General features: G+C 24.9%; 5 protein-coding genes across 7 annotated transcripts; 3 read left to right on the top strand and 2 right to left on the bottom strand.

Moving 5' to 3' along the window:
• The first annotated feature begins 3,385 nt into the window (after positions 1-3,385).
• LOC112596110 (CD63 antigen-like) lies at positions 3,386-8,375 on the top strand. Its single transcript, XM_025341605.1, has 5 exons — positions 3,386-3,525; positions 5,708-5,896; positions 5,976-6,146; positions 7,966-8,191; positions 8,263-8,375. Exons 1-5 carry the CDS (start codon positions 3,463-3,465, stop codon positions 8,322-8,324), a joined length of 711 nt encoding a protein of 236 aa, XP_025197390.1. The 5' UTR covers positions 3,386-3,462; the 3' UTR covers positions 8,325-8,375.
• Positions 8,376-8,746: 371 nt separating this feature from the next.
• Positions 8,747-9,737, bottom strand: LOC112595870 (alpha-ketoglutarate-dependent dioxygenase alkB homolog 4). Its single transcript, XM_025341259.1, has 3 exons — positions 9,699-9,737; positions 9,173-9,637; positions 8,747-8,788 (listed from the first exon to the last, which is right to left on the bottom strand). The coding sequence occupies exons 1-3, from the start codon at positions 9,735-9,737 to the stop codon at positions 8,747-8,749; spliced, it is 546 nt and encodes a 181-aa protein (XP_025197044.1).
• A 100-nt stretch (positions 9,738-9,837) lies between these two features.
• Positions 9,838-13,639, bottom strand: LOC112596084 (DNA helicase MCM8-like). Of its 2 annotated transcripts, XR_003114744.1 has the most exons (3): positions 13,550-13,639; positions 9,982-10,083; positions 9,838-9,929 (listed from the first exon to the last, which is right to left on the bottom strand). XR_003114744.1 is itself a non-coding variant. In XM_025341568.1 (2 exons), the coding sequence occupies exon 2, from the start codon at positions 13,175-13,177 to the stop codon at positions 10,847-10,849; it is 2,331 nt and encodes a 776-aa protein (XP_025197353.1). In that variant the 5' UTR covers positions 13,178-13,198; positions 13,550-13,639. The 2 variants fall into 2 exon arrangements, 1 of the variants encoding a protein (XP_025197353.1); XM_025341568.1 differs by lacking the exons at positions 9,838-9,929; positions 9,982-10,083 and adding an exon at positions 10,847-13,198.
• A 512-nt stretch (positions 13,640-14,151) lies between these two features.
• LOC112596086 (U4/U6 small nuclear ribonucleoprotein Prp31) lies at positions 14,152-17,966 on the top strand. Of its 2 annotated transcripts, XM_025341571.1 has the most exons (10): positions 14,152-14,364; positions 14,585-14,751; positions 14,815-15,012; positions 15,077-15,281; positions 15,854-16,023; positions 16,090-16,247; positions 16,323-16,463; positions 16,542-16,691; positions 16,776-17,000; positions 17,740-17,966. In XM_025341571.1, exons 2-10 carry the CDS (start codon positions 14,625-14,627, stop codon positions 17,848-17,850), a joined length of 1,485 nt encoding a protein of 494 aa, XP_025197356.1. In that variant the 5' UTR covers positions 14,152-14,364; positions 14,585-14,624; the 3' UTR covers positions 17,851-17,966. The 2 variants fall into 2 exon arrangements, with proteins under 2 accessions (XP_025197356.1, XP_025197355.1); XM_025341570.1 differs by having other exon boundaries at positions 14,585-15,012.
• Positions 17,967-18,080: 114 nt separating this feature from the next.
• On the top strand, positions 18,081-21,114 carry LOC112596085 (putative aldehyde dehydrogenase family 7 member A1 homolog). The gene is made up of 7 exons (XM_025341569.1): positions 18,081-18,316; positions 18,373-18,589; positions 18,656-18,873; positions 18,942-19,157; positions 19,230-19,592; positions 19,660-19,866; positions 20,751-21,114. The coding sequence occupies exons 1-7, from the start codon at positions 18,131-18,133 to the stop codon at positions 20,961-20,963; spliced, it is 1,620 nt and encodes a 539-aa protein (XP_025197354.1). The 5' UTR covers positions 18,081-18,130; the 3' UTR covers positions 20,964-21,114.
• The last annotated feature ends 3,615 nt before the right edge of the window (positions 21,115-24,729 follow it).

Below are 24,729 nucleotides of genomic sequence, written 5' to 3' on the forward strand. Positions count from 1 at the left end.
ATTAGTATTTAGTATTATTTATAAATTCACACAAATGTACATATTAGGTTCATATATTATAATATATTATTTATTATTATATTAACCTATTTAAAAAATAATTATGATAAAATCTAACTTTATTTTTCAATTATTAAACATATTTTACCTATCGGCTATCAGTTTCTATAAACTTTCTTACAATTTTATACACATATATGATATAGGTATATTTTATTATACATATTTTTATTTATAATTTATATTTTATTGATGATTGACTGTTATTATTAATTATCTAGTATGTTTACTACATGGTTGGTTTTATAGATAAGTTTTGACCTCTATCTGGTGAAATAGGTAATCTAATTATTTTTTTATTACAATAATATAGAGCACAGACTGAATTTGACTTAAAATTAAGCTCAAATTATAGTATCATTTGATGTTGATTATAAAATAAAAAACAATAATAATAATATTAGGTACGTGCATACCGAGTAAAATTTCATCAGTTATTATTCAGTCGATGAAAAGTTTTCAAATAATTAAACGCGGGGTCCACATTGCAACTTGCAAGATACTTAGACACAAAAAAGGATAGTGTAAATAGAGTTGGATAAATGGGAGGGGTAAGAGAGTATAATCTAGGACTCCTAAAAAAGGGCTCCTCTAATTATCAATAAACAATTACGTATAAAAAATTTTTTTTTAATAATAGGACCAAAAATGGAATATCCCAAGGCTACTTATCACATTTAAATTTGGTCCTGGTCATATAGATTAGATAGAGGAGACTTAAATAGCTTAACAGGTAGTTAGACGAAGACAATGGAATAAAGAAGAGAGAAGTGTATGTAGTATGACAAAGTTAAATTTTAAAATGTATTTCTTAAAAAAGGGTAAGACAATCAATGAATGAGTTAAATAAAAGTTTAGTAACAAATGATATATATATATATTCATAATGTGTTAACGATTATCAAGACTGGATTATGTTTAAAACTTAATATAAGTAGTGTCACAATCATGTGGAGGAATATAGTCTTACTTATATGTATCTTATAGCGCTTATGAATTATTGTGTACCTAAAGTAAATTATAGCAACTACCTATATAGTCTGTAATATTAGTGGCGTTGATGTCATATGAAATACCAGCAGCAAATTTCTTTATAGTACAGTGCAGGGACGGTCAAACTTTTTTCGGCCGCGATATACTGAAAATATATTTCACCTTTGAGGATTGACTTCGATAAAAAAGTTTTTATTATTAGTAAGTTACTATACCACCATAATTAATTTTTGTGTGCGTAGCCTAAAAATAAATTCTGGCACGATCGACTTTAAAATCGTTTGCGATCGACTGTTTGGCTGCCCCTGGTATAGTGCCTACCTAACATCCACTCCATCCTACCAAAAATTCATTAACTCTCTTATTTTACAACTTTAAACAAATTTTCGAATCTCTCTTAAGATATGATGGTTCAAAGCCTGGTTTTTATCAATATCTTTTTGTATAGAGCTTAAAGTCTCTATACCCACTTGTTTTAATTACCTATGGCATTTATATCACGGTTGAACTATAGAATTGGCGCACTGGAGCCAACATTTAAACGGTAAACTTTAAACCTATCAATATCAAATATAAATTATAATATTAATAACTGAATAACAGATGATTGGATTCTTACCATAATATTCGGAAATATTGAAAATACATAATATGGATACTTTTTTAACTTTTTTTATACACACATATATATATATATATACATTTTTATTGAAGTTATTTTTGATGTAATATACAAAAAACAATATTTTTTCTAATTGTTTTAGTTATTTTATCATACTTACCCAATTGAAAAAATATTAACCAAACAATTATTATCTGTTTGTAAGAGTACCTAGGTAATTTTTGGATTCCATTATCTTCTTGTAAAATTTAACTGGGCATCACTGTAGATTGAGCTCTATATTTTAGCCAATCCTAATTTTTTTTTAACAAATACAAGTTTATCTTTTTGAGCTATTACCTATCATAACTCAAAAGTTATACATATCCAGTCTTTAGTCTTTACTATGTACATTAAGGTGATCCCTAATTAGTAATCAGCTGTTTAATACTCACCTAAACATATTTTATAAGTAACTATAGCCTGAACATACGTATTGTAATAATTTTTATGATTTTTATATTGAAAATTTTTATATTCAAAATGTAATTAGCCCAGACGTGAATAACGACTCCAACTATAAAATATTCTAGATAATTAAGTACTATTTGTTGACTACCTAATCAATTAAATCAATATTTACCTACAAAATTTCTGTCGTTATACATTTTATTTGTGAACATTTTTACAAATGTCTACCAAAAACATAAATAATTTATAATATATTATAAATATATATAATATATATACTAAATATTTTTGAATTGACACCTTATCATGAAATAAGAAAAGTCACTCTCCAATAATTAATTTATATAATTATATATATTTTAATTTGAAAAATTGAAGATGCTTCAAAAATCGGTAGGAGTTTTTCGTTTTGGCATGTCTTTTATACCATATGATAATGTGTATTTATGTATATTGTGTTTAAAATATAATGCGTATAATATATTATTACGTATATAATGTATACCTAATAGTTACTCAACACAAATTAACACAGTAAAAACAATAAATGTTACATACTTTATATGTTTAACTTATATTATCTGTTTTAAAAAATCTAAAAATATTGAAATGGTGTTTTGTCAGGAAAACTTTAAGAAAATTTACTTTATATGTATTTATAATATTTAATACCCCTCAAATTATGGATAAAGAGATAGAGAGTAGATACCAATAAAAATGTTGAAAAATATTTCTAATCAATGTGGAACACTTAATTTAAATCCACAAGATTATTTTGTCATTCATTTCATATTCTCCTGTATTAATATAATAAATATAGTAATAATTTATATTGTATTTAAAACGACGAGTACCTACCTAATTATCACGTACTCAATGATACTTCTTTAGACTTTAGAGTAAACATTGAATTCAATTCTATACTACGTCACGTCTTCACCAATATAATATGTTATATAGTATACGCTGCTGCGTTACAGATGAATCATATATATATATATTGTATATTTTATGTAATAAACAAAAAAATGTATTATATTATTGGCAGCTGCAATGAGTCGAAATGCAAGCTAATGATGTATAAAATACTATCATGCAGTTGGCGAATGACACTTGTTCAAATACTCTAAACAAAGGAAACGTGTTACGCGATAACACTTTTCCGTGTCATATTGCTTATCGTTTATAATTGTATTAATATTGTAATAAACAATACTCTGTTTGATTTTATACTTTAGAAAGTTACCTACCGTTTTTGAAATATTATAATAAAATTGTAATTATATATAGTTAATAAATTATCTTATATTTATCTATATCGCCGGATTACTAAAATCATGTTGAATAAAGCATCATTAGCAATCAAATACTTGTTATTTGTCTTCAATTTGATAATATTTGTGAGTTTATTATACAATTTTGATTTAAAACTTTTGCAATAGCTAAATATGAATATTTTATTATTGTATTAAAGTAAATAAATAATATATTATGTTTATGTATGTATATATTGTATACAAATAGTTAATGCCTAAATGTATGAGCACTAGATCTATGTTAAATGTTCATAATTTTATAAAATTATTTTCCTTATAGCACAAATAAATTAAATTTAAAAAAATTATCATAAATAGATATACAATAAAATAAATATGTACCTAGATAATAAATATATAATTTAAAAAAAAACCTTATTATATATACATACAATAAAACTAATCTATTTAAGTTAAATAGGTAGGTTTATTAGGTTTATATCTAAAATATATATTTATATATTGCGTCAAAATACATAAGAATTAAGTAACTAGAAATAAAAATTGTTGTTTTAAATTACTATTTAAGATGACAATCTAAACAAATCTATTATATTATGTACCTACCTTAAAAAAATCAAAAATTTAAAAACATTTTATACATAAAGCCATGTAGATAGGTTTATTAGGTTTTCATTTTTGCAAACTAATAAGTTTTTTTAGTATTTTGTTAATAAATTTCCCAATAGATAATATGTTTGTAAAATGTTTATACCTATTATAATACTTTATGTAAGTGCAAGTATGTAGGTACTAAAATATAGCATGCATATTTTATTTTTATAAATCTTTGAAAGTTTGAAACATTCTTTTTAAACCTTAAAAATGTAATAAAAATATTATACCTTTTATATTTTAATCTACTAATGTAGGTATACTATTTTTTATTATGAAGTAAATTGCGTTTAAACGATCTATAAATATACATTCGGATCTCTGTGCCAATACGCAATACCGATTAAAGGTGCCTACGCTGCAATATTTATAATTTTAAACCAAAGTAATTTGTATGAGATAATATAAATATTATCGGATTGTAATAACATATAAAATTATTAATTTTATTAATAACAATAACTAATTAAATATTTATACGCATTTAAAGCATACATACAATATCTACTTATTTATTGTTCAAAGGTTAAAAGTGTCAAAATTAATTAATATTTAACACACAACGTAGTCTTGCCAAAATTATAATTACCTTATATTTAAAATAATTATCATTAAATATTAAAATAATAAAAGAAATTAATAATGTAGGACGGTATTCAATTACAACAGCTAGCATAATGTATTAATTTGATTTTTAAATATTAATTATTATTTACTTACAAATTTATGTTGACTATTTTTTAATATTTTTTATTTTTTTCAATTAAATTTATTATATTGGTAGTTGGTACTTTTATAGTTTTAAATATGCATACATATATAAATTATTAATTATTATTAGATAATAGGATTGAACTATTAAAGAAATCATTTTATTCGCATCATTAGATTATTGTTATACCGATAAACAATATGTTCAACTTAAAATATTTTAACACTTTATATTTCAACCGGATATAATCATAGATTTTAATAAGTATATTTTTAAAAGACAAAGGATACTAAAATGAACATTCAAGGTTAAAAAAAATAATTTTAATAAGCTTATTTTGACTCACTTACCCTCCATAAATGGCCCTTCTATCGGCTTTCCATTTGAAAAAAGAGATGTGAATTTTAATGTAGACAAATTTGACTTATGTTCTATTTAGGTACCTAATTAAAATTATTAGTTCTCACTAATAATATTGAAATATGATAAAGAAAAAAAAAGTTTTCTTTTCAATTAATTAAAAATAAAACACTTTTTTAAAGCCATAAACTACTACGGATCAGTCAATTTTTGAGATTTAAAAATTTTGTATTGGTTGCCGCCTGAAAGTAAAACTAGGTACTTGGAAAATTTTTTTTTTTTTGCTATAAAAATATGTGTTTCTTTCTAAAAAAATAATTTTTTATGTACATGCGTACACCAAAAAGGTTAAAATTTTGAAAATTGATTCACCATTATTATTATTTTAATATAGTTAATCCGACAGAAATATTTTGAGTTAGATAGATAGATGTATATATATATTATACTGTTTAAATGAATTAACTATAGACCATTAGTATTGCTCATTAAATCTTATTGGGTTTTCATATTTAAAATCGGTTAATTATTTTAACTAGACATATTGAAAAAGAAATACAATTTTTATAATTTTTATAGTTAAGTGGAATTTTACTTTTATCGGTTGGACTATCAATTCACAACGTTTATAATCAATATGAACAATTTTTAACAAAGCACTATTTTACTGTGCCGTCTTTACTGATTATTGTGGGTCTCACAGTTCTAACAGTATCATTTTTTGGATGCTGTGGCACATTAAAGGAAAACAATTGTATGATGACTACCGTGAGTGCAATATAGTTACCTTTTATATATTTATAACATGCAATTTACATCAAGTATTTTATATTTTTGTGTTTTTTAGTTTGGATTTCTTTTAGCATCGTGTTTTATAATGGAAATCTTGGGCGGTTTAGCTGGGTTTATATTATTGGAAAAAACACATTCTGTTGTAACTTCAAAACTACACGAAACTATGATGTTTTATAACCAAACAACGTACATAACACATATATGGGACGGACTTCAAACATCTGTAATGTCAAACATTTACATGACTTTTTATGCATAACAATGAAAAGGCGTATAGGTATATTGATTACAACATTTATTGTTTAGACATCTTTGAAATTAATAATTAGGCTGTTAAAAATTCATAAATGTAATTGTATAGGTATCTAAGGTTTATTTCAATAGTGAACAGGATTTTAGAATAGGTACTTGATATAATGCTCAATTTCTACCCTTATTAAAATTAAAATAATTTATTTTCTGGTAATTCCAATAATTTAAGACACTATTATTTTTACTTTGAGTTTTTAGTACTTCTATCGTAAATATTATTTAGTATTAATTACAAATATGCTCATTAGTCATTATAAACCAGAGTTGTGCAACATTTTATCTAGATAATTATTCGAATAATTGTGAAAAACTTATTGTACAATAATTTATTCAGATAAAATGTTATTTAAATAATCATCTAAAACCAAATTCATTCAAATAACGCCCTATTTTGTCATAAACCTGCAATTTTCAAGCCATAATAATTTTTAGTGATACAATATAAAATTTTTTTTTATTGATCTTATTTTAATCCCGGCAACTAAGGCCATTAGCTATAGAAAGAAACAGTAGGTTATTTTTTGTGTAGGGTTTATAAGGTTGGAACACGTGTGTATGTGCGTGCGCTATGGATTCGTCACTAAGAAACTGGGTGGTCACCCATTCGAGACCTAGTGACACCGGCCGATGCTTGATCTCAGAACACATTAGAATATAAATGTATTTATTTTATAAGTTAAATACAATATTTAAGATTTTTTATGTTTTAAGTTTAATTGACAAGTACACTTTTCTATATTTACAAGTTACAACCCATTTGAGTAAGTGGGTACTATAAATATTTGTAAAATAGATATTTACGCTAAAGTAGATAGCACCTATGAATTTAATAACACGTAGTTAGTCTCTAATAATTTTCAATGTTTATTAAATGTTTTAATGTCCTATAATTTTCAATATTAAAGGTAAGTACTTAAATATTTGTTCAAAATTATTGATTGATTGTTTCCTACAACTCAAAATAATCGATATTAACGAAATTTAAATATCAAAACTTTTATTTTTCAGGATGATTCGTAGCAAAAATATTATAACTTTGGGTTTTACAATAAGTACTATTTACTTTTAACTCTATGGATTATTTTTAATGTAGTAAAGTTTCGTACAATTTTACAGTTATACCTATTACCTATACATTTTAGCATTTCACACTTGTAATTACTAATTGTACAATTAGCACCCTTTAAGGATTAATCATTTGTTTATTCCTAAATATCCTCTATAATTTATGGTATTTATCTATAGGTAATTACCCAAGTCTGTACTCTTCACTAAAAATAATTGGATAGAAGAGGGGGAGTTAAACTCAGCCTCCCAAGTAAAGCTTTATAGGTATATTAGAAGTTAAAACTTACACATTTTAAGAAGACATTTTTCAATATTTTGAGTATTTTCTAACGTGATATGAAAAAAAACTCAACTAATTCGGTATTTTTTTATAATGTAATGACTTATCAATAGTATTAACAACTACTACTCAGATAATCATTATTACACAGGTTTTTTAATACATATTTAAAATATCTAGACCGGAAATAGTATAATATGATTGCAGTTAGTTAATATCTTGCTAAATGAAACACATTTAAAATTGAAATTAAATACGCCTTTTTATAGAAATTAAATCAAATTTGATCATTATCTAAAATAATAATTTAGTTTTTTTGAAAATCTAATAATAATACAAGTTTTTAAAATATTGATTTCTTTAATTTTTATGTAAAAAAAAGTTACATTGTTGTGGAGCTGAGAAATTGGATGACTGGTATCCTATACTTGAAGACAAGTTACCTATGTCTTGTTGTGGATCATATGATGGAGCAATAGATCATCAAAATTGTACAGCATCTGAACCGACTATTTACAAGCAACCATGTTATGTGTCATTATCAAAAATTGTAAAAGAAAATGCCAGTACGTTAAGTGGTGTTACTATAGGAATAGCTTTTTTTGCAGGTTTGACAAATGATATAATCATTATTAAAAAATATATCATAGAAAATATTAATACACATTTTTGCAGTTAGTGGGTATAATGCTGTCGTGTTCATTATCAAAGTCTATTCAAAAAAGTTATAAACAAATTTAAAATCACACATACCTTCAAAATACTCAATTAATATATTATTTTTTTTATAAAAATATGAAGACATAAATATGTAAATTATAAAATATTATGTTTTATTTATAAATTATATTATATATTTATATACCAAAGATATAAATTTATTATTACATGTAAATTCTTTATATATAAAAACTTGTTAAAAATAAATGTATTTAAGTGGTGCCGATTACTATTTAATTTAAGTAGGTAATGCTATATAGCGGATGATGATAGTCCATAGGATATAGGCGTTTAAGTTATAGATATTAACTGAATATAAGTACATGCAATTTTTCCAATGTTTTAGTGTAATAAGTTTTTTAATGTTTGCTAATTTCTTTAGTCACAGATTTTATTTTGACGCTATACCATTTAAGACAGACATTGACGTCACTGCATATTGATTAGTATGCTACTTTATACAACAACTTATGAATATTTAGCAACTAATTTTTATTTAATTAATAAAGTTATTACATCAATTATCTGAATAGTAAAAATTGTTCAGTATATAAGATGGATATTTGAATTTTGTATAATCAATAACAATATTAATTTAATAGTTTCCAATATTATATTATAAAAGTTGTATTCAACTTTATTGTTTATAGAATGTAGAAAAATATTTCAAATAGTGATAATAGTTCAAATATTTCAAAGACATAATATGTTGTACTAAAATCATCAAAAATATATACACATTCAATTTCAAATAAAATACTTTAATTTTACCAAAAACATTTAGCTTTTTGTAATATATCACAGCCCTCAGTATATTTTTCTCCGCCTTTTAAATAAGGCAGCGTGAATTCTCTATAAGCAATACATACTCTTCTTTCATGAATATCTTCTCTGAGTATACAATGTTCCCATAAATATCTAGGTTTTCCATGTAAAACTAAAAGTGATCTTCTTGGCATTAATATTCGCACAACATCAATTGGATAATTAACACGATTTACTGGAATAGGCAAATACTCAACATTAGGTATATAGTCTATGTTATACTGATTACTATATTTGATGTTGTGTGGGGTTAAAGTAAGTACAGTATCAGATTGTAAGCTTAATGTTACAATCCTTTCACCCCAAATCCAGCAATCATCTACATGAGGATCAATTGATGCACCCGTTTCTGGTCTGTATTCCAATGAACACTGTTCTATTGTAAAATAATCTTTCATAATTGGAATTTGATCAAAACGATCTTGAACAAACTTTGTGGATAATGGGAAACCATTGAAATTTCCCATTGACAAACGACGCTTTTTGAAGTTACACTTTGGTCCAAAGTTCTAAATAAATATACACATATTTTTATTTAAATTAATTAAAATTAAAATAAAATGTACTTACTTGTTTTCTACGACCGCTTTGAGATACTTCCCAAGGCATAACATCTAAATTATTTATAAGCATATTTTCTTCTTCTTCCGTGATAAATTCATGTTCAATAAAAATGCCATCTAAATTGTATGATGTACCAGTATGATTTGGATGGTTTTTATACTCATATTCATTCCAACCACTCCATAATAAATTGCAGTGCAAACAATAAGATGCACTAGATAATTTCTAAAAATTAAACTATATAATAAATACAATATAAAATAAAATAAAATTGTGTATAGTTACTAACTTTTAAACTTGCAGAACTAACAGTAGGAGTTAAATTAAATTCTTTTTCACATACGAAACAAGTTCTAACTCCTTTACATCCACACAGTTTAGATCTGTCCATCTATAACATATAAAGTTTTATTTAATTATTATTGGTCTTAAATTTTAAATGTATTTGAAAAATAAATTAATAAAAATTGTAAATTTTAGTGTTTCAGTTACATAACTACTACACAATTCAAATATAATAAACCTAGAGTAAATCCATCTTATTAAGTCAATTGACTTATACATTAAATATTTAGATTTATTATATTGCATTATATAACCAATCACTATTAGACATTAGTAATTATAATTTAAATTTTCTCAAAAACTATATAATATAACTAATAAATATTAATTTTATTTAGAACAGTACCTACCTTTACCTAATTAGTTGTTTAAAATTTAGTCTTTTTTGAAAAATATTAAATTATGATGTTATAGTTATAATTATAAGTCTGATATATAGTTTAATTTAATTACATTTATTATGATATTGAACATATATTTTTTACATAAATTCTCCTTATAATTTTATCATATTTTATAATTAAATACTATAAAAATTAAAACCAAACAGATATTATTTAAAATAAAGTTACTATTAAAAGAAAATGGTGATAAATACAATATTTTTTAATATTAGGAATTCAGACTCAAGACAACGTTACAGCCATTTTCATATTCTAAAATAATTGAATACAATTTTTTTATCTTCAATCTTAACTTAATTTTTAAATTCAAATTTAGACATTAAAATTGGTAGGCTAATTATTATACAAAAATATATGATTAATTAGAAAATATACAGCCTTAACAGTTTTTAACATAAATATTTATTAAACTTTTAATTCATACATATTGTTTCCTTTTTTAATTATAACTGCTTCATTGTTCAATAAGTCTATTATATTGTAGAAATCAAAAGTAGCAATGTTTAACTGTTTTGAAAATAGCTTCATTTGATCCATACTAAAGATTCGTTCTGTTTTACCATGTCTTTGTAATTCAGCTAATAATTTCCTTGATTGAGCTCGAATTCCTGTTTTTTTTATACTTTTCTTAAATCCAAATCCACTAAATTCATCACATTGAGTTTTTACAAGACTAAAATTAATTAATTCAATTACTTCATACGCATCTTTTGCAGTCACTTCTTCTCGAAGTTCTACTTTAGCACGTGCTTGTGCAAGTCTAATACATGACTCTAATTGTCTTACAGTTATTGGAATACCATAGCTTAAATTGTTAGTACGTAGTTCAATAAAAAACTGTTGCAACATTTCTTTGGCTTCATTTGACAGAGTTGGAGACGAAACATATTTTCTCGCATAAGCTATATATTTACGTAATTCTGCTTGAGAAATATAATCGTTACTTTTGCTAAATTGTGAAAATCTTTCTTTTAATGAACTATTTATTTCATCAGAATTGGTCATATTTTGAGTTTGCTTCATCTTATTTGTATGTATATTAAGCACATGTTCAGTTAGATGTTTATCAGTCAACTCATTGGGTGTATCTATCAATAAAAAAATTAAATCAAAACGGGATAACATTGCTTGACTCATTTTCAAATTATCTAATACACTTTTATTACAGTCATAGTGTCCACCAATTGGATTTGCAGCAGCCATTACAGTTGTTCGACAAGGTAAAGAACAAATAACTCCACCTTTAGCAATACTTATTGTTTGTTGTTCCATAGCTTCCAGTAATGTATTATGATCTTGAGTCATTTTATCGAATTCATCAATACAACATACACCTTGATCAGCTAAAACAACAGCTCCAGCTTCTAAAGAAAAATCAATACCTTTCTCTCGAGTCAAACTAACAGTTAGTCCAGCTGATGAACATGTACTTCCACAAACAAACACACCCCGTGGTGAAATGTTACATACTGACTGAAGCATTTGTGATTTTCCAAGACCAGGATCACCAATGACTAAAATATGAATATCTCCACGTGTTTGATTTGAAGTACAATTACTTCCACCGAAAAGAGAAAGCAACGTACCAGCTTTCACCATTTCATGACCATAAATACCCGGACATATTGAGTTCACCATCAATTCAAAAAGATATGGTTTCGAATGGAGTTTTTGGATACAATAATAATCTCTCATTGTAAATTGAAATGCAGTACTGGTAACTTTTCCTTTAGACTGGTTTTTATTATTTTGTATAGATACTACTTCAATATATTGCATAAAAATATTAGATTCTTTGCTTTGTGCATATTGTTTACCAGAATTACATAATTTTTTTTTCACAATACCAGTAATAGTAACAACGTCTCCAGGAATACAAGTATAAACCAAATCATTTGTAAGTTCACACTCAACAGTTCTGGGTACTCTTCCACTTTCTCTCTGGTCATCACTTTGTAATTCTTGAACTCTAATAGTTTGACAATTAATAGTTTGGGTAAGTGGTGAATTTCTACAAATAGAAAACGATCGGACACGACATGTAGTATTACTACATTGTTTTGGTTTTAAAAATAAACCATCAGGTTGTTTAATATTTTGAATTGAACCACAAGTATTACACATAAATCCTAACCATAAACATTGAAATTTCAAACTACTGGCTTTTATTACAGTCCCATGAACTAAAATTAATTTTCCATCAGTATCTGCTCTTAAATTTTTCAAATAAAAAATTGGACCAAAATTTATAACTCTGGGATGAATCATTGGTAAATTTTTGAATTTAGTACAGTTATCTTGAATATTTTTATTTAATTCTTCCAATGCATACTGATGAATAGCAAGTCCTAAACATTTCAATGTGTAATTTGGGCGGTTTGTTAAATCATTCCAAAAATATAACCAGACAGAGGTGAAATCTTCATCTTGGTTTAAAGAATCTACATTTAAGAGATATGATTTATTTTCTACAAGTTGTTCAATAGAAATATTTTGTTCGTGTGTATTTAAAAATAGTAAACAAGCAAAAATAAATTTTACTGTTAAGCTATTTTCATCATATTTTTCATTTGGAAAATAAAGCTGCCATCCATGAAATGGACACTCTTGAACATGTTCATTATTAATATTCACATTACATTCAACATGACTAGAATTTTTTAGTTGATTATTTTTATTTATATATTTTTTCCAATATCTGCCACCTCTCCATTTATTTTGATTAGGATTACTCATAACAGTATTCCACAAAATAAACTGAAAGTAATCAAAATTTAATTTAATTACAAGTTTTCATAAATATGATTACTAATAAAATTATGAAATATTTATTTTAGATTAGGTAAGTTTTTTTAAAAATGCATTGTGTTATTAAACATTTTATGACATGTATAATATTAAATACAATCAATAAACAAAACAAATTGATTATAAAAATATAAAACAATAATTAATTTAAATCAAATTTTGTGTATTTTAATAAGAAATTATAAGCCATTTAAAACAATAAATATCAAATAATATAATAAACAATTTAAAAGATTTTTAAAAAAAAAACCTTGTACATCATGATCAAATAATTCTATTTAATTAAATAGATATACTTACTTTGGAAATAAACGGCACAAATTTGATGAAGATATTACAATAAAAAAAAAAAAAAAAAACACTAATAGATTATTATTGTAGTAGGTACCTAATGTGTATACATTTTCAAAGAAAATTGGTAAATAGAAAGTACTTATTTTATGTTGTAAAACTGTATTAATGCAAAAATATTAAATTTTCAACAAAAATTATCCTAACTACTGAGAAGATTACTTTATAGTTGTGACTACTGAAGTACTAATTAATGACTGAAAACAAACACAAATAATTTAAATGAAAATTACAGCATTTGCTACAATAAGTAGCGAACAGTAAGCACTGGCCACTGAGTTAGTGAGTCATAAACTATATAGTAACTATAATAATTAATAATAATAATATTATACTATGTATGAAAAATGAAAATGCTGTAATCTACAATTATAACATCAAACGATCAAATAAGTAATAAGTAATAACATTTATATTCAGTGTTATCAAAGTTTTGAATAATTTCACCAAAAAAAATAAAAATAAAAGCATAATGATAAAAAATGTGCAATTGGTTTTTCCATGGTGAAAATAGTGATAAGATTATTTAAAAACATTGATAAATTATTTATTTACAAATATTCCACGGCTCCACGCTTATAGTTAATTGTTAATTGTTATTTCAGTTGCAATAACGCATTATTCATAAAGTATAATGATTGACTATCAAATAATGAAGTAATGGATACCACAAACTTCATCACCATAGAGGAACTTTACTGTTATTCTATATCTTATAGCAACTAGCAATCAAGGTGGATCTCAATAGCAATTAACGAAAAGCTGTAAGTACATAATATGAACACTATACGCAAGTATACCAACAATTAATTAAAAATCAGTACGGTTCAGGTATGTCTGACATGTAAACCTGTTATACATACAAAAGGATAGTAATTGTAGTTGTACAAGTAAATTATAATTAAAAAAAAAATATTTGTAATAATGCAACCTAAGTATATAGTTATAATTACTAATAATTAATATTGATGTTTTTCTTCATAGTTTTTTATATAAAAAGTTGAAAGACTGAAAACGATTTAAGATGTCTTTGGCAGAAGAGTTACTTGCAGATTTGGAAGAGGATGGCTTTGATGATGTTGAGCCAATGATCATACAAGAAGAGACTTCCAATGAACTGCAAGAAAATACTTTAATTCCTAAACAAACTGGTAATTTTTGTAAGATATATTGTTTGCATACATGCAATAATAATTTTTTAAATCATTTTGTAGATTTAAAAAATACTAAAATTCGTGATCTTGCTAAATTACGAGATTCAGAGCGTTTAGTAAATATAATGCAGCAAATAGATATATTTCAGAATAGACAAAGGAGACCTGAAGATGAATTAGGACCTGTAGAGTCTGATCCAGAATATCTCTTGATCGTAGATGCAAACAATTTGATTGTAGAAATGGATGATGAGATTTGTAATATATTTTGAAATCCAATTTATTGAAAAACATATATACTAATGGTTATTATTTTTTTCAGTAATCATACATAAATTTGTTCGCGATAAATATTCAAAACGTTTTCCAGAGTTAGAGTCCTTAGTTGTTGGCCCATTAGAATATGTACAGACAGTTAAAGAACTAGGCAATACACTCGAACAATCAAAAAATAATGAAGTACTTCCAACATTTCTTACTCAAGCTACTATTATGGTTGTTTCTGTTACTGCTTCAACTACACAAGGGTAAAATTAAGAACTTATAATCTGCTCATGAGGGAATGGCCTTAAAAACTTTCCATTGCGTTGTGCATTAGTTCCTCCTTCATACAACACACCATTCAGTAGACAGTTTCTGACAATTGCCAAGGTGCAACAATCACATTCAAGTGTACATATCAGTGATTGTAATTTTTATATTATAAATGTATACTATAGAATTAATGGCATTTGTTATATTTTTATGTATAATATAAAAAAAATATAATATATCAAAGCCTACTATATATTTCCATATGGCTAATTTAGTGACACAACATATTTATTACTGTGTTGAATAGGATTGTTTGTTTGTATGCCAGAGTTTAAAGACATGTAATTAAAACTTTTAAAAACAATCTAATCTCATTCATGCAATCGTATTTATTAACAAATTGCTGTTTTTATTTATATGAAAAATAATATATTTAGATTAATCTCTAGATGTTTATTATTTATGCAATTTTTACATAAATTTAAATCTAACCATTGAATATTGTTAAAGATATTTTAGATTATTTATTAATCATATAAACTTTTTTATTTTTTATCTTTTCTAGACAACTTTTAAATGAAAATGAACTTTTTGAAGTTCGAGAAGCTTGTGATATGGCTATTGACCTTAATAAATTAAAATTGAAAGTTTATGAATACGTTGAGAGTAGAATGACATACATAGCACCTAATCTTTCTGTTATTGTTGGTGCATCAACGGCTGCAAAAATTATGGGTATATTTATATAGATTTTTTGTATATTTCTATAGAACAGTTTTATTTATTTTTATATTTTTCCAGGTGTAGCCGGAGGGTTGACAAATTTATCAAAAATGCCAGCATGCAATGTTTTACTATTAGGTTCTCAAAAAAAACTTTTATCTGGTTTTTCACAAGTCAACACAATGCCACATACGGGTTTTATTTTTCATTGCTCTTTAGTACAAAACAATCCACCAGTAAGAATTTAATTACTATTAAATTATACATTTAAGTTTACAAATATACTTAATTTAAAATGAATTACTTTTTAGGATTTACGAAGAAAAGCAGCTAGGCTTGTTGCAACCAAAAGTACGTTAGCTGCAAGAGTTGATGCTGCACACGAGAGTCTTGATGGACATATAGGAATGACATTAAAAGAAGATATTGAAAAAAAATTGGATAAATTAACGGTTGTCAAATATATTTTATATTAATTTGTTTTGAATTATAAATAATAATTAATAATTTATAATATTTAAAATTTTTAGGAACCACCTCCAGTTAAATTTATTAAGCCTCTACCCAAGCCGATAGATCCGGGTCGAAAGAAGCGAGGTGGTAAAAGAGTACGCAAAATGAAGGAACGTTATGCTGTTACAGAGTTACGTAAACAAGCAAACAGAATGAATTTTGCAGATGTAAATATTAAAAAATAAATATATATTTAAAGCAATAGTAATATTAACTTTTATTTATATTATATATATTTTTATTTAATTAAGATTGAAGATGATGCATATCAAGAAGATTTAGGTTATACTCGAGGAACCATTGGAAAATCAGGAACTGGAAGAATTCGTCATGCCCAAGTTGATGAAAAAACAAAAGTGCGGATTTCAAAAACACTTCAAAAAAATTTACAAAAACAGCAAGCATGGGGTGGTGCAACTTCAGTTAAAAAACAAGTATCTGGTACTGCATCTAGTGTAGCCTTCACCCCTCTTCAAGTAAGATTGATTTAATTTATATTTTATACTTATAACCTTTTAGTGTTATATTTCGATGTACGTAATTAATACAATATACAAATTAAATTGGAAAAATATCTAAATTATTTAAAATAATATTGTATTAAAAACTACTTAAACTTCTTAAAAGTTAAATTATCTAGTACAAAAATATGTAAATTATTCATTAGTATTGCAAAGATGATTTAAAAAAAAAAAAAAAAGAAAGTTTTTTGTCCTTTAAAAAGTCAAAGAAAAACCTGGTAATACTCAATTATCTATAAAAAATAACAAATCATTATATCTTAGAAAAAAATTACTAAATTTAAAAGAGTAAAATATTTATGATCCTTTTATTACATTTACAAGGTTAGCCAGCATGTTTTTTTTTCATTTTGCTATTTGATTTATAGATTAAAATGGCCTACTATTTAATTTAATTTTATGCTAATAATTGGTGAAACTTAATTATTTAATTAGATTTTAAATGACGAATGTGCCATATTTAGTAGGTAATTTCTAAATGTTACTTTTTATGTAGTTAAGTTATAATCAACAAATATGTTATATATTTTCTTATTCTACTTTAAATAGTGGTGGATAATTTATTAATATTTAGTGATGATTTACCTAATACTTAATAGTCATGCTCAATAAATCATTTTGAATTAATGTTTAAATATTTTAGAAATTTTTTTTGTAAAAGTAAAGTTAATTAAAATTTTTTTTCTTTTTTTAGGGATTAGAAATTGTGAATCCACAAGCAGCTGAAACCAAAAATTCTGGAATAAATTCAGCAAGATATTTTTCCAATACTGCAAGTTTTGTGAACATACATAATAAACAATAATAGAACCTAAATGTTTTTTATTTATGTAATAAATAACTATTTTTTTTTAATTAATTATTTTGTGAATGTGAAAATATCAAATTATGATTCTAATAAACAATGTTCTACATACAAAGGTTAAGAGTATATTTTACTGATAACCTATTTTTGATAAGATAAACAAATATTAATGTAACAAGTTTAGCAAATAAGTTTTAATTCATCAGTTTTTAATTATCTATAGACTGTTAATATAGTCCAATATTATCTATACTAATAATATACATCTATAAAAGTTTAAATGACCATGTATTATTTAAATTCTAGTCCTTTAAAGCATCTTAAATTTCTGAAAAATGTTCATTTCTGTCTTAGAAAAAACAGTAGTTTCCTAATTAATGATAAGAAATATTCATTTCTTAAAGAACTTGGTTTAAATGAAGAAAATGTAGGTGTGTATGATGGAAATTGGGACGCAAATGGAAATGTTAGTATAAAATGTGAGTTTTAGAATTATTTAAATGTTTATAAATTACTCGACAGATTACTACATCGTATTGTCCAGCAAATGGTCTACCAATAGCTACAGTACGTAACGGTAATATTGAAGATTTCAATAGATGTGTGTCAAATGCACTTGAAGCATGGATGATATGGTCGGATATACCGGCTCCTAAACGTGGTGAAATTGTTAGGCAAATTGGCTGTGCATTTAGACAAAAATTAGAGCCACTTGGAAAATTGGTATCATTGGAGATGGGTAAAATCATAATAATAATTGTTATTGTGGTTTGATTTCATAATTTAACATTTATTGTTTTTGTAGGTAAAATTGTTGGAGAAGGTATAGGTGAAGTTCAAGAGTACATAGATATTTGTGATTATGCTGTTGGTTTATCAAGAATGTTTAATGGATCTGTATTTCCTTCTGAAAGACCAAATCATGTTATGTTGGAGCAATGGAATCCATTAGGACTAGTAGGAATTATTAGTGCATTTAATTTTCCTGTTGCAGTTTATGGTTGGAATAGTGCTATCTCCATGGTATTTTTTATTTTTAGTTAAAATTTTTTTTTTTTTTAATTAAAATATCTAATTATTTTAAATTACAGGTGTGTGGTAATGTTGTAATTTGGAAAGGAGCGCCAACTACTTCTCTTACTTCAGTCGCAACTACAAAAATAGTAGCATCAGTATTAGAAAAAAATAATATTCCGGGAGCTGTTTTATCTTTATGTACTGGTGATGTTGATATTGGGGTATCAATGGTTAAAGACAAAAGAGTAAATTTAGTTTCTTTCACTGGAAGTAGTTCAGTTGGCCATCAAGTTAGTACAGATTTTAATTTTATTTGTTTTAGTCTAATTATATTAATTATTACTGAAAATATATAAATGCAGGTTGGTGTAGAAGTGCAAAAACGATTTGGTCGTGTATTATTAGAATTAGGTGGTAATAATGCTATTATTGTTACTCCTGATGCTAATCTTGAAATGGTATCACAATCTGTAGTTTTTGCATGTTGTGGAACAGCTGGACAAAGATGTACTACTACTAGAAGACTAATTTTGCATAAATCAATTTACAACACTGTATTGGTAAATTTAGTCAAGGCATATTCTAATGTTTTAAAAAGATTAGGAGATCCACTTGATATAACTACTCTTTATGGTCCTATGCATTCATTAACTGCTGTTAAAAACTTTAAACAAACAATATCTGAGGCTATTGAAGCTGGAGGACAAATTGAATTTGGAGGAAAAGTAATATTTAATTTTATTAATGAGTAATAGTGTAATATAGTTTTGACAAATTAAATTTTAAATAAAGGTTTTAGATAGAACTGGTTATTTTGTAGAACCTACCATTATATCAGGTTTAAAATATGATTCTCCTGTAGTATGCCGTGAAACGTTTGCTCCTATTGTCTATGTATTGAAGTATGATAATTTGGAAGAAGCTATTGCATGGAATAATAATGTAGATCAAGGATTATCATCTAGTATCTTCACTAATGATGTTGGAACAGTATTCAAAGTATGTATAATTTGCATATATCTGATATATTCATGAAATTCCACCTAGATATTATTAATATTATTTATGTTAAAAGAAAAACTTATTCAATATTTATAATCAGACTGTTCATACTATACACTAATCATCAAGAAAACATGCTGAATACTTTCTTTTTTTTAATAACTATTATAATATTTTTTCAAAAATAGATTTCTCAAAACAATTTTTGTATAAAAGTTGTTTTTATTATAATTTACAAAATTTACAAGATTAAACCTAGTTAGAGTTTTTGTTAATTTATAATTTGTTTTTAATGCTAAATGGTTTTCATAACTTACTCCAAATTTTTTCTCTCTCTTTTTTTAGATTAGATAAACAATAATTAAAGTTAATAAAAGTTTAAAAAAAACAACATATTTATTTATTTTGATTTTATTATTTAACCACCATAAGTCTTCATTTACCTATGACTTGACCGTCTTGACCTCTTAGTGATAAAATATAAATAGTTATTTAATAATATCTATTACCTTAAGAATATGGTAAAAATTTTATTTAAAAAAGATTTTTTGTACATTTTGACTTTTACTAACTCTCTGCAATTAGAATCCTAAATATAAAATTTGCATTACTATTTAAAAACAACATTAATTGTATTGTACAAGCATCTATTGAAAGGGTTAAAATGTTGAAATTTCCCTAAAAAATATGTTTGAGATATTTCATTTACCACCCTAAAATCCTATTTCAATCAGAATTAATCTAGCTAAAATATTAAGTAGTATTTCTTTCTTAATGTAAACATACTAAATATTTTAAGTTTCATATAAATTAAGATTTAAAACTGTTAAATTTGTAAATTATATATGTTATTTATAATTTTTAATAATGTTTTTGTTTAGTGGATTGGCCACAAAGGATCTGATTGTGGTATAGTCAATGTTAATATACCAACAAATGGAGCAGAGATCGGGGGTGCATTTGGTGGGGAAAAACATACTGGTGGTGGACGAGAGTCTGGTTCAGATTCTTGGAAACAGTATATGAGAAGATCAACTATTACGATTAATCATGGATCTGGATTGACATTGGCTCAGGGCATTAAATTTGAATAATATAATATAATGTTGTCTATAAATATTAAGTCATTTATATTGATTTAGAATTAATTAGCAAATATTAAGGTGATATTATTTGTAGAGGCATATTCAAACCATATGCTAATTCGATATTGTTTATATTAAATAAATTTTAAATTTCTACATATTTTCTTGCAATTTTTCAGATTATGTATTCTTAAGATATAGTAAAAACATAATTAACCATCAATGTTGCAAATGAGACATGACGGTTAACAGAAATTTTTGTAATAAATGTATATGTATGCAAATTTATCATTAAAAAAAATAAATTTTGTTGTTAGTTACAATCAATGTTCAATAATGATCACTATAATTTCATCAGCAGCAATTCTTCCTGTTTAGTTACACACACTTTATGAAACTAATCAAAAAATTGATCTATCTAAGCCAGCGGTTCCCAAACTGTGCTCCGCGGAGCCCTTGGGGCTCCGCAATGGTTTCTCAAGTGCTCCGTTCATTATTACACAAAAATGTAATAATTTTAAAATTGTTTAAATTATTTAAAACGAATATATATATGAACGTTAAATATTTCTTGGGGCTCCACGAGAAACTTCTCCTTAAAAAAAAGGCTCCGAGGTTGAAAAAGTTTGGGAACCGCTGATCTAAGCACTTTTATGTGCATAATAGTTTATAGGCAGTTTTGTCATATTTTTTAAATATTTGAATGCACGTAGTTTCTTAGATTTTTCAATCATTGGAAAAGGTAATTAATTTAAGATTGTCAGTTGTATTTGAACATTTTTTGATGATGACAGATTACAGTAAGTGATAGTTAATCGAGTTTCTACTTTATAAGCATTTAATATTTTAAAAACAAATACATAAGTAGACTAATTTTAGCTCACTTTACATTGATTTTTTAGATTGGTCAAAAAAAAACATATAAATTATTTTTAATATTAAGCTTATTCTTAGTTAAATTAATGAAATTATTGATTATTGAACAATTTACATTTGCAAATCTCTATATTTTATGATTTGTATTTAATGTTTCGTTTTTTTGTTAAGATTTCATAATGACATTTCGTAGTTTAGTGTAATAAGTTAATTATATTTTCTGAATTCTAAAACAATTTTCTATTAGATAATAACTAAATGTGTATATTATGCAAAAAATATATAAATTTATACTGAAATTATAATTACAATTCTCAAAATTGTATTCGTTTTTAATTAAATCAGGGATAACACAAATGTTGTTTAAGAGTATAATGTATAGAGTATAATGTATGGTCCGACAACTATTTAAATATTTGATAATGATATTTTACATTTTTACATACTTCTTAAGTATTCTATTTTCTCCTATATAAAAATCTTGATTTAAGTTGCTTAAAATTAATTAGAGATACCTATTATGGAAGAAATGGGGTATTATTACTGATCAAGTTCATTTCTTTGAATATTGCAAAAATGAAATTTACATCCAGTAAATCTATTAAAATGGAGCATTATTTTAGTCAGTTTAAATCTGTTTAAATTTGAGTATGTATATGTATATCATTTGAATCAAGATTCAGAATCAAATTTAGTTATACATAAATTGTACATTTATTTCATAAACTTAATATTTTTATTTATTTATTACATATATACATTTACATATTTTGATTTTTTTTTTAATTCATATAAATTCAAGCTCTGATAATAATTTATCAATTTATTTAAATTTAAAGTTCTCTTTATTATCCCTCTTTGGTCAAACCATCTAATATAAGACCTATACAAGCTTCCAATCAATGTCTTAGAAAAATAACTGGAGCAGTGAAGCCCAATGTTATATGACCAACGATGCACTACATAAGGATCTACAAATTTCAACAGTCAATGAATTAGCAACTCAACACTACAAAAAGTTCCACTCAAAACTATTCAAACCAAACCCCTTGTATTTTTCATATGTCCTCTATAACTATCCCCAGAAACTCTCCAAGGAGATTAAAAAGAAAATGGCCAAGAATCAAAAGATGCTCTTGCCTAATAGAAAAAAAAACGGTATTTTCATATGAACCCACCAAATTAAACAGGAGATACTGTTGATGGACAGTTCCCCCCCCTCAAGCCAACCAAGTCGTTATTATTACTACCTATAGGCTATATTATCCATTTTACCTATTGTACTTTCCTGTATAGATTGTAAATATGGTTTAATGAATAAAAAAAAAAAAAGTTTAAAGTCTAAGTAAATAATATTTTTAAACTGCAAAAAAATTATTAAAAATACTCATATTTTTCGAATAAACAAATTCATTAAAATTTGAACTTCATATGTTTATAAAAATATGATAGTTATATTTTTCATATCTTTTGAATTCAGAATAAGCTACTTAAAATACTTAAAGGAAACTTGTACTAATTTTTAAAACTATAGTTTTAAAAATTATAGCAAGTTTTAGTGGTTTTGACAAATTTTGAAAAAGTTGAACTTAACTAGTTTTAATAATAAGTTATGAAAAACCTTGCATTACATTTTTCATTGACAACTATCGAAAAATAAAGTATAGACTGTATAAATTACTAAAACAAAAATGTTGTGAAAATTTCAAGTGACCACAATATTTTGTTTTAATTAAATAACGGAAAATCGATTTTGTTAAAAACTGGTATTTCCTAATTTTATATTTGTTCTTTCCAATTATTAAAAATAAATACAGAGAATTTTTACTTTTGATCTTCAAGGTCAAAATATCAATTAAATTCACTTTTCAATTAGAAAATATATTGAATTTGAAAATCCAGGTAATTTTAAATTGTATTGTTATAAAAGGCTTCATTGTTCAGAATCTAAAACAGGAAAAAAAATGATTATTGCCTATTACATAAAAGTACCTGATAGGTAGACGGATACTCGGAAAATACTTGCAATAAAAAATACTATATTATAGGAATCTATGCTTTTTGGTAAATGACTAATTCTTGGTCAGGTTCCAATGATTCTATTTGATGAGTACGACGTCAACAATGTTGATATAATTTTTTTTACACGAGTCCTACGAGTCGCTATGCAACTAAATTATTATCATGTTTATGATGAAATTGTATTTATAAAAATAGCAATAGGTAAATAATTGTTCTGTTGTTCATTTTTAATATGAGATAATATTGACGCTTGCAAGGCTCACAATCTTAGCCTGTAAATAAGTGTCTCTGTGTGTTTACAAAAAAATAATTCTGACAAAAACTTCATGGATGATTCTAATTAGTCCTAAAAATAAATATAAGCAAACATCAACTTTTCAATGGTATTGTTTATTTATAGTATAATAACTCATAAGTTCAACAAGATACCGGCAGATACATTCATAAAAAAATATCTATTTAAATTAAAATTTTTTTTTTTTTTATTTGAAATAAACAATCTGTACCTTCCGGCACAATAGGTTTATGTGATTAGAGTAGACATATATTTAATTCTAATAATTATATACACAATTAAAATAATTAAATAATAAACAGGGTAAACTTGATGTGAGAAGTCATCCACTAATGACACTCACTAATTGACTTTAATTTAAAATAAATTATTTTTAAAGATAGGTACCACCTACTTCATATATCTACTATTATAGTATTATGTAACATGCTCATATTTATTATAAATTAATAATTATAATTTGTATTGTAAATTGTTAAAAACAATAGTTTATTCTTAAAAAAATCTTAATCCTTGGTCAAATTTATTGAAGTGTTAGGAGGTGCTGTAGATTCTAAATAATAACTTAACATCCGGTATTGA

Source organism: Melanaphis sacchari, unplaced genomic scaffold (genome assembly GCF_002803265.2).
Source record: "Melanaphis sacchari strain LSU unplaced genomic scaffold, SCAv2.0 Contig2_pilon_pilon, whole genome shotgun sequence".
Lineage (NCBI taxonomy): Eukaryota > Metazoa > Arthropoda > Insecta > Hemiptera > Aphididae > Melanaphis > Melanaphis sacchari.